The sequence below is a fragment of the Cherax quadricarinatus genome, chromosome 7 (genome assembly GCF_038502225.1).
Source record: "Cherax quadricarinatus isolate ZL_2023a chromosome 7, ASM3850222v1, whole genome shotgun sequence".
NCBI classification, from domain to species: Eukaryota; Metazoa; Arthropoda; class Malacostraca; order Decapoda; family Parastacidae; genus Cherax; species Cherax quadricarinatus.
Genome location: NC_091298.1, coordinates 44,018,976 through 44,030,170, shown reverse-complemented (window position 1 = coordinate 44,030,170; position 11,195 = coordinate 44,018,976). Strand labels below are relative to the sequence as shown.

Here is an 11,195-nt window from a genome sequence, read left to right as displayed (position 1 = left end):
CAATTACCACCTTGGGACCTCCAGACCCTGGAGGTACCTCTGTCTTTCCTCAGGATCTGATATCCCATTGGAATGATGACATCTGTTATCATACCTGTAAGCTTGGTTTCTGTGAGAGATATGTCCGGTAATGCCTCTTTGACTCTTTCGCGCCACTCCTCACACTTATTTGTTATTCCATCAGTGTTTGTGCACCATACCTTCGGTTTCCTCTCTAACACTGTGTTTTGGGGGGTCTGTGAGGGTGGGGGACCTGTCAGTGTACTGCGGGATGCTATAGCTGAGTGTTGGGTGGGAGCTGTGTGTGTGGATTGTGGTTTGTGTTAAGATAGCATTATTGATTGTGGGTTTCTGGGGATGGTTCTGTGCACTTTGTGAGGGAAAAGTAGGTGTAAGTGGGGTTAAGGTTGTTCGGGCAACCAGGAACCATTAGTTACGTCGCGTGCACCCCCCCCCCCTTCTCTCTGGCGGGCTGGGGCGAAACTAGTTCCTGGTGTCCGATTTGTTAAAGTTTCTACTCCTGGTAATATTGACCTTACCTGGTGTGGGTTGAGGTTTGGAGAGTCACTTCACCTCCACTCTTCTCCTAATCAGGTAGGGTGATATACCAGGAGTATCACTGTTTGTTTCTTTATTTTGTTTGCTGGTTACCAGTAATGATTTTGGCATTTATCATTCTTTTCAATTCTTAAATGTTATATTATCATAACTATGGGTAACCAGTTTATTTTCTCTTATTTACCAGCTCTGTTCCTGGCGTGGTCTTCCAGGATAGACGCCAGATAAAGGAGCAAGACGTGTTAATAATACTTATTAACATTATTCTACAACTACCGGCCCTTACCTATTCTACTTGTGCTCCATCCAAGTGGTAGGAGATTCCAGAACATCGGATTACCATCTGCCCAGGATAACCTACATAAATAACATCAGAGGAACTATCCAGGGCCATACCTACTCCTACCCAACTACATGAACTGAAGGCCATTTTTTTTTATTATATTTAAATTTTAAGTAAAATTCTCAAATCATTTTTCTTGTTTTTCCTAAATCATTTCTTCATTTATTTATTTTTCCATTAGTTTCTTTTGTTCAGTAGGAAGGCGTTCCACTGACAATGGCGACCTTGCCAGGATCCGACTCTTGAAGCAACATCGTCCTGATGGTTCAACTGGTTGTGAGTATAACATTTAAGATAGAAAAGGGTGAGTTAGTTGAGGTGTCAAGTCATTACTGGTAGTCTGGTTGACTTACCGTTGTTTGGTTCTAAGGTTCGGTTTAGAAGTTTACCTATTTGTTGGACCTGGGGAACTTTGATAATAACCCCTCCTGTGTGAACCGTGTGTATTTTGCTTAGTGAAGGCTATTGAGCCCACAAGTGTATTCTTCCAGGGAGAAATATTTATTTCATTTTCTACTTTGGGAAGTTTAAAGTGTGCGGACTGTGTCCCTCTTTTGTAACAGACGTTACTGTTAATTTTAAGTAAGTCAGTTGAAGTTGGGTGCTTAATATTTCTTTTTACAAGATGGATTCTTTAGATTTCTGGTTGAAAGCTGGAAAGGAAATGGGATTTACTGGACAAAGCCTTGATAGTTACATTACTGCTAAAATGGCTATTGAAGAGAAAAAGGAACAGGAAAGACTAGCTCGAGAAGAGAAAAAGGAACAGGAAAGACTAGCTCGGGAGGATAAAATCGAACAGGAAAGGATAGCTAGAGAAGATAGAGTTCAGGCAAGAGAGGTAGCCTTCAAAATGAAGGAAATTGAGTTAGAACAATCAAGATTGGAATTAGAAGCCAAGAAGGTAGAACTATCTAAGCAGAAAATAGATGAAGGGGTACTGGAATACCCTTCCCAAGAACCTAATATTAGGATGCCTCAAATACCACCTTTCTCAGAACAAGATGACATAGCGGCATATATTACGAGATTCGAAAGTACTGCTACTCTCTGTGACTGGCCAGTAGATTCTTGGGCTACTAGGCTTGGCTTACTACTGTCAGGTTCAGCACTAAACGTCTATTCCACTCTACCCTCTGATGTTATTTCTAGTTATAGCCTGCTGAAGAAAGCTATACTCCAGGCTTTCAAAAAAACTACTCATCATTACAGGTCGGAGTTTAGACACATTAAAATAACTCCTCATCAAAATTACATGCAATTCTTAACAACACTTTTCAGATTATTTGATTCGTGGATTGATAGTGCTGAGGTTGACCACGATTTCGAATCTTTACGAGACCTGATGGTAAGAGATCAATTCCTTTCTTCTGTAAACTCTGACTTACGAATATTCATTAAAGAACGAAACGTTCATACGGCTGCAGAAATGGCACAAGCTGCTGATATATATGCGTGCGCTCATAATAACTACCCTAAAGAGCGTAGCAGATATAAGCCTGTTGTGCCTAAGCAATCTGAGGGATCCAAACCCTCCGTACCTAAGAATTCCACGGCCTTCACAGTAAAGTGTTTCAACTGTAATGAGTGGGGTCATAGACGTCCCGACTGTCCTAGAAAAAAAGGTGAAAATGTCGGTAAATGTTTCACTGAATCAAACATAAACGCACCTTTTAGTGAAGGTACAGTCAATGGTATGAATGTATCAACCATTCTTAGAGACACAGGATGTTCCTGTATTGTTATCTCGAGTAAGCTTTTCCCTAACCTAGATTCTTCACGTTATAAGTCCACTAAATTAACTGACTATTTAGGAAGAAGCGATTCTTTTCCAACAGTCAGATGTTTTGTTAGGTGCAAATGGTTCTCAGGATGGGTAGATGCTGTAGTTGCCCCGATAACCTCATGTTCTGTTTTGGTTGGGAACATACAAGGGGCTACTTTCCCATCTGAGAAGGACTGTTTGGAATTTGGAGTTTCCAAGGAAGGGTTGGAACCTAATATCTCTGTTTCTTCACAGATAGTTCCAGATGAGATTCAGTTGGGTAACCTAAATCAGAGAGCTGATGGTTACAAAACTCCGGTAACACCTTTAGTAAGTCAGTCACTTGAACTGGACAACGCAGACGCCAGTGGGAAACTACGTGTGGCACAATCTATACAACAACTAGACTCGATTAACGTCGTTACCAGAGCTCAGTCTAAGGTAAAACCTATCCACCCATTAGTTCTTTCGAAAGGAAAGCCAATCGAGCTGTCTCATATAGATTTAGAGGGTCTTCAAAAGACTTGTCCTTCCTTAGAGGAATCTCGGAAGTTAGCTTTAAATGGCAAGGTGACCCAGAGAAAGAAATTTTCTTACAAGTTTGAGTTCAAACACGATCTTTTGTACAAGACTATAGTGTCTGCGGACAAGCCCAACGACGTTGGTCGAAGCCTGTTAGTCATTCCGCAGGATTGCCGTGAAACTATTTTAAAGATTTCTCATGACTTGCCTGTCTCTGGCCATTTTTCACATAGGAAGACCTATAATAAAATCAAAGACCTATATTTCTGGCCTAGCATGTCCTCTGACATCTATAAGTACTGCAGATCGTGTCACGTATGTCAACTTTCCACGCAGAAGGGTAGAACTAGGAGAGTTCCTATGGTAAAGATGCCAATTTTCTCAGTCCCTTTTGCAAGGGTTGCAGTAGATATAGTTGGTCCTATCACACCTCGCTCATCAGGAGGTCATAAATATATTTTAACTATGATTGACTACGCGTCCAGCTTCCCAGAGGCGGTACCCTTAAAATCCATTACGTCCATAGAAGTCGCAGAAGCCTTATTTTCTATTTTTTCACGTGTAGGTATACCTCGTGAAATTCTGTCGGATAAAGGGGCTCAATTCACTTCAGAATTAATGGAACACGTTTATCAACTTGTGGGTGTTAAACCTCTTTTCACTACACCTTACCATCCGATGTGTAACGGAAGAGTGGAACGACAACATGCCATCCTAAAGTCAATACTAAAAAAACTATGTATTCTTAAACCAACAGACTGGCATAGATTTTTACCATGTGCTCTTTTCGCAATGCGCGAGATTCCAAGTGATTCCCTTGGTTATTCCCCTTTTGAATTGCTTTATGGGAGACAAGCTCGTGGTCCACTATCTATTTTGAATGAACTTTGGTCCAAAGATATCAAACCTGAGGTTCAAAACAGCTATCAGTTTCTTTTAGATCTAAGGGAAAGGTTGGAGGAAACCGCCGATTTGGTCAGTAAAAACCTAGAGATGTCTATGGAAACGTACAAGACCTATTTTGACCATAAAAGCTCCAAGCGTACGTTTAATGTTGGTGATGAAGTTTTAGTTCTCCTACCTGACAAATCCAACAAATTGCTAATTACCTGGCGCGGACCGTATAAAGTAGTGAAGGTCTGCAATAAGGTAGATTATATCTTGGATGTCAAGGGTAGAGAGAGAATGTATCACGTCAATATTTTGAAACGGTACCATAGAAGAGAAGTTAATCTTTGCGTAAATGCCTTTGACGAAGATACTTCTTCTTTCAGCTTGGATACAAGTGGTGATTCGTACGAATGTAGAGTTTGTATTATAGATGACGAGTCTTTTACAGAATCGAAGGAACTACTGGATATCTTAACGCATGATCCCTCACCAAAGAAGTCAAATGTCAACATTAACAACGACTTATCAAATAAACAAAAGTCTCAAGTAAGTGCCTTAGTAAATTCATTTTCTGACGTATTCACAGAGGTACCAGGACTTACCACCACTATTGTACACAAGATTGAATTGTCGGATCATGAACCAGTAAAGCGGAAAGTCTACCCTGTTCCCGTTCACTTACGGAAAACTTTTGATAATGAGGTTGACAAACTATTTAACTTAAATATCATAGAACCTTCGAAATCAGCTTTCTGTTCACCAGTTGTTATGGTTAAGAAACCCGATAATTCTTACCGACTTGCCCAAGATTTTCGTTATTTAAATACTATAACTAAATGGGATGCAGAACCCATGCCAGTAATTGATCATGACTTGTATAAATTCCATGACTGCAAATTCTTCTCGGAATTAGACATCTCACAAGCATACCATCAAGTGCCATTACACCCAGACTCTAAACAATACACTGCTTTCCCTACTCATAGAGGTCTAATGCAATACCGCACAATGCCTTTCGGCTTGGTTACCGCATGTGCCACGTATATTAGGCTTATGAGAATAGTTCTTTCTGATCTAAAGAATGTATCAGTGTATTTTGATAATATTTATATCATGACAAATGCCTGGGAAGACCATCTAAATACACTATCGCTTGTTTTGAAAAGACTAAGAACTCATGGACTTACAGTTAAACCACAAAAGTGCTTTCTTGGCTATCATAAGGTACAATACCTTGGGTTCATTATCTCTGATAACAACTTTTCACCACTTCCTAATAAGACCAAAGCTGTTTTAGAAAGTACGTTCCCAGCTACCAAAAAGTTATTAAGAAGTTTCCTTGGATCTGTAAACTTCTATAGAAATTTCGTACCAAATCTAAGTAGCCTAACTTCAGTTCTTACAGACTATTTGAAAAAGGGTGTCAAGGAACCTCTTAGTTGTTCTGAGGAAGCCATCCAAAGCTTCGAAGAAATTAAGAGTATATTTTCAAACCCCCCTGTCCTAAAATTACCAGATATTAATAAAATATTCTGTCTCCGAACAGATGCCTCCCATTCTGGACTCGGGGCTGTACTACTACAATATTATGAGGAGACTCCTTTCCCAGTATCTTTCGCCAGTAAGAAGCTTCTGCCCAGAGAAGAAAGATATTCCACTGTGGAGAAAGAATGTTATGCTTTAGTATGGGGTATAAGTAGATTTAAATACTACCTATACGGTAAACCCTTTGTGCTTGAAACAGATCACAAGCCACTGATGTACTTGGAAAACTTTAAAGGGTCAAATAGCAGACTCTTGAGATGGGCTCTGGCTATTCAGCCCTATAAGTTTAAAGTCGTTTATATTTCTGGCTCTGAAAACCACTTTTCAGATTGGCTGAGCCGAGGTTGTATTTAGTTCTTTTCCCTCTGTTCGTTGACTTATTGACTCCGTCCATAAGTTTTGGAAGGGGGTATTGTGAGGGAAAAGTAGGTGTAAGTGGGGTTAAGGTTGTTCGGGCAACCAGGAACCATTAGTTACGTCGCGTGCACCCCCCCCCCTTCTCTCTGGCGGGCTGGGGCGAAACTAGTTCCTGGTGTCCGATTTGTTAGTTTCTACTCCTGGTAATATTGACCTTACCTGGTGTGGGTTGAGGTTTGGAGAGTCACTTCACCTCCACTCTTCTCCTAATCAGGTAGGGTGATATACCAGGAGTATCACTGTTTGTTTCTTTATTTTGTTTGCTGGTTACCAGTAATGATTTTGGCATTTATCATTCTTTTCAATTCTTAAATGTTATATTATCATAACTATGGGTAACCAGTTTATTTTCTCTTATTTACCAGCTCTGTTCCTGGCGTGGTCTTCCAGGATAGACGCCAGATAAAGGAGCAAGACGTGTTAATAATACTTATTAACATTATTCTACAACTACCGGCCCTTACCTATTCTACTTGTGCTCCATCCAAGTGGTAGGAGATTCCAGAACATCGGATTACCATCTGCCCAGGATAACCTACATAAATAACATCAGAGGAACTATCCAGGGCCATACCTACTCCTACCCAACTACATGAACTGAAGGCCATTTTTTTTTATTATATTTAAATTTTAAGTAAAATTCTCAAAAATCATTTTTGTTTTTCCTAAATCATTTCTTCATTTATTTATTTTTCCATTAGTTTCTTTTGTTCAGTAGGAAGGCGTTCCACTGACACACTTGATCTTGTTGCTCTGCCCTGCTCTGGATGTTCTCTGCTGATTTTGTCCTTCTCTCTCCTCCTAGCTCCTTTTGCTTTTGTGTCCTCTCCCTCAGCTGCTGTTGCTCTGTTTATGTTCTCAGTCTAGGAACACCCTCTTGTATTCTGCCAAGTCATTCAACTGTAGCTTCTCTTGGACTTGGAGGATCCTGTTTCATACTGTTTCTGTCCTGAAAATCAGTGTGATCAGTTGTTTTCTCTCCTTCAAATACCCCCCTATTCTCTGAAAATTTACAATTTCAGACATATCCTTTTCACCTATTTCTGAAATGATGTTCTCAATCTTCGTCCTTTCTACCAGCCGCCTGTCAGTGTGTCCTGCCTTGGCTCTCCTGCAGCCCATGAAAAAAACTAACTTTGCTCTCTCCTCTTCCCATTGCTTTTCCCTATGTGACTCTGGTTCCTGTCTGTACAGGCCATTTTCCCCTATGTTTTGTCCTGTACCTCTTGGTGGCATATTCGTGTAACTGCATTTGACCTATCCCTCTCCACCTGCACCCAGCTGCTCTCCCCCTTCACTCCTCGGCCCTGCTTGGTAAGCTGATGGGGCCTTAGTGTAAGTTATACCTCCTTCCTTCCCGTTGTGCCTCCCAGCTTCATATGCTGTGTCATCTCTGGTCAATACCCCTGTAACTCACTTCAGCCTGCTTACCTCATCTTTGGGACCCATATCCTGGCTACTGCAGTTTCGACTTGGGACTCCCATTTCTTCTTCTCCTCCTCCAACCTCTTTTTCAATTTCACAGAAAGCTCTGTCTCCATTTTTGTATGTGTGTATGTGTGTGTGTGCATGTTTGCATTCTGTGTGTGTGTGTGTGTGTGTGTGTGTGTGTGTGTGTGTGTGTGCGTGTGTGTCTGCGTGTGTGTGTGCGTGTGTGTGTGTGTCATGCCGAATAGGTAAAATTGGTCAATTAGCAAGAACTCATTTTGAAATTAAAACCTTTCTAAAATTTTCTCTTATATGTTTAAAGATATAATTTTTTCGTTTATGGTAATGTAAAAGTTAATAATATTATACAAAAAGATCCTTAGAAAACTTACATATTCTTATTATTACAAGCGCAATTTAACATATTTTAGATAAGTTTACAATGATTTAATAATAAACAAAAACAATGAAATATATTTTTTTTGTTAGGTTCAGAATGATTTTTGTGAAATTATTGCATACACAAATTTTAGCTTCCCTTATTCGGCAAGAAGAGTCTTGCTATTTAAGCCAATATCGCAAGTTCTACCTATTCGTCACGACATATATATAGTATATATATATATATATATATATATATATATATATATATATATATATATATATATATATGCAAGGAATTCGCGAGAGCATGCGAAATATACACACACTGATCTCTGGCTGAAGGAGACTCGAACCTACGAACCTTAGGACAAGGTACGCAGTGCGTACTGCGTACGCACTGCGTACCTTGTCCTAAGGTTCGTAGGTTCGAGTCTCCTTCAGCCAGAGATCAGTGTTATATATATATATATATATATAATGTCGTGCCGAATAGGCAGAACTTGCGATCTTGGCTTAAATAGCAACACTCATCTTGCCATATAGGACAAGTGAAAATTTGTGTATGCAATAATTTCGCCAAAATCGTTCTGAACCTAACGAAAAAAATATATTTCACTGTGTTCGTTTAGTATTAAATTATTGTAAACAAATCTAAAATATATTTAGCTGGGTTAGGCTAAAAGAAATTGTTCTTGTTATAATAAGGTTAGGTAAGTTTTCTAAGATTCTTTTGGAGCAAAATTAAAAGTTTTTACATTAAAATTAATGAAAAAAAATATATCTTTAAACGTACAAGAGAAAAATTTAGAAAGGACTTAATTTTAAATGAGTTCTTGCTAATTGACCAGTTTTACATATTCGGCACATGTGTAATATATATATATATATATATATATATATATATATATATATATATATATATATATATATATATACATAGGTGTTTGAAAATTTTGGACCCAATTTCAAAGCAGTATATAGAGCAACTGGGTCCATCAATTTGAAACACCCTGTATAATGTGTGTGTACTCACCTAGTTGAGGTTGCAGGGGTCGAATCCCAGCTCCTGGCCCCGTGTGTGTGTGTGTACTAACCTATTTGTGGTTTCAGGTGTCGTGTGTGTGTGTGTGTGTGTGTGTGTGTGTGTGTGTGTGTGTGTGTGTGTGTGTGTGCATGCATACGTACACTAATTAATGCATGCATATATTTATAATTTATTAGAGTCTTTAGACGGCCTTGCAGTGTTCCTGTTGCAAACATTAAGGTAGAGGGAGATGCACTTGAAATCCGTTCATATCTTCCTCAAATCACACAACAAACGAATATATAAATCGGGTTTAAAGCATATGGATTACTCAAGGGTTTTTAAGTCTGGCTGTAGTCTGTTCGCCAGGATTCAGGAGCAAATTAATACCTAAAATATGAAAAAAATTAAACTCTTAATTTTTATATAGTGAGAGACATAAACTTATCTTTCTGTTGTCTGATATAATGATATTCATGTGATCTTTGGTGTGTTTGACACACTGTGTCGGGAGTTTACTCTTTTTAATTGCGAATCTTCAGTAACAACTTGGGAGTTGTGGATCTGTTCAGAACCAGTTTCGGAGTTCCAAATATTTTTCAGCAACTGCTTCGCAGCCATGAATTTGTTCATGTTTAGCTTCGAAGTTTTGAATCTGCTCATAAACATTTTCGGAGCTTTGAATCTGTTCAAGTACAACTTCGAGGCTTTGAATCTCCTCATGAACAGTTAGGAGCTCTGAATCTTCAATAACAGCTTCGGAACTCCTAATCTGTTCAGGAGCAATTTAGAGCTCCAAATTTACTCTGGCATATTATTGCTTTAATGTAAATACACAGCCGATAGGTAGATAAATAATACTCATTCACATATGTATAAAACAGGCTATCTTTATTGTGGAGACATTTACATAATAACAATACCCAAGGTTTGCAAATGTATGTTATTCATTTATCCAGAAAGAGCTTCGGAGCTCCGAATCGAAGTATTTCAGACCACCATTTGCTCAGTAAGTCCGAGGGACACCAGTCTGCATGACTGTCCTCATGCACAGCTATTTTACTGAAACAGAATTACGTACGAAGGTGCATCTTGACGATCACCGGGAGATATGATGTATATCACAGTGTGTATATATAGTGAGAGTGTATTTTTTTGGTTTACCTTTGATATAAAGCCTTAATGAGCTTCGTGTATTAGATGGTCTTGACACATAACCAACAAACATACAAATAAATGTTAGTCACTTTAATTTAGCAACAAAATAGTGTAGATGCATGTTTGATATAAACATCTGTTTATGTAACATTAGATGTTTGTGGATGGAAAAAAGTGTTTGTAGACGAAAATTGATCGTAGACTGAAGTGTTTATAAGCGAAATGGATCAAGATGTACTTTATTACCTTTGTGCTTTTATGTATATTCTACAAAGTGTGTTGGATATAAATATATTAAATACTTTGATGCTGATAATGCTTGTCAGGAATCAAGACAAGTGTTTCCTGACGCGGATCTTAGTCATACTATCACCCGCAGTTGGAGCTTTTGGTCATCTGGTCGAGGCCTCCCGCTGGCTTACTGGTTCACCCCTTAAAAATTATAGTTGTGATTATAACCATTTCTTATAAGTACTTAAGGCGAAGTGCTTGTTTTAATATAACCTAACTTACTCTTATTCAAAGTAAGATAACTGCTATTTTTATAAGTGCCCCTCCGGGTTAAGTTAGAGTTTATTGAATTGGTTTATCTTACTAATAGTATTAAAACAAAACTTCCTTCCAGTTGGTTTATAATATAGCCGAGACGATTGCATAAACCCCTTTAATAAATAAGAATTTACAATTATATGAGAGTCATGTTGCCTATTATCACCTAAATAATTTCTACGGGAAATTATTTTCCCCATGTACAAGATAACAAGATTGTTTTTATAATATATAAAGTAAACTGTCTTGTGTGACGGGGAGGATCTTCATGACGACCGCGAGATGTGTTTGTAGACCCAGCTGGAGCACCTGGGACCCAGCACAACCTGGGTCCCAGCACCACATGGGTCCAAGCACCACCTGGGCCCCAGCACCACCTGGGCCCCAGCACCACATGGGTCCAAGCACCACCTGGGCCCCAGCACCACCTGGGCCCCAGCATTACCTGGGCCCCAGCATCACCTGGGCCCCAGCACCTGGGTCCAAGGACCACCTGGGCCCCAGCACTACCTGGGTCCAAGGACCACCTGGGCCGCAGCACCACCTGGGCCACAGTATCACCTGGGCCCCAGCATCACCTGGGTCCCAGCACCACCTGGGCCCCAGCACCA

The 11,195-nt window shown here is 39.5% G+C and overlaps 1 protein-coding gene across 2 annotated transcripts; it reads left to right on the top strand.

The window, feature by feature from the left end:
* The first annotated feature begins 567 nt into the window (after nt 1–567).
* Nucleotides 568–6,693, top strand: LOC128686586 (uncharacterized). Of its 2 annotated transcripts, none has more exons than XM_070082405.1 (2): nt 568–594; nt 746–6,693. In XM_070082405.1, the coding sequence occupies exon 2, from the start codon at nt 1,527–1,529 to the stop codon at nt 5,976–5,978; it is 4,452 nt and encodes a 1,483-aa protein (XP_069938506.1). In that variant the 5' UTR covers nt 568–594; nt 746–1,526; the 3' UTR covers nt 5,979–6,693. The 2 variants fall into 2 exon arrangements, 1 of the variants encoding a protein (XP_069938506.1); XR_011391686.1 differs by lacking the exon at nt 568–594 and having other exon boundaries at nt 663–6,255; nt 6,407–6,693.
* Nucleotides 6,694–11,195: the final 4,502 nt, after the last annotated feature.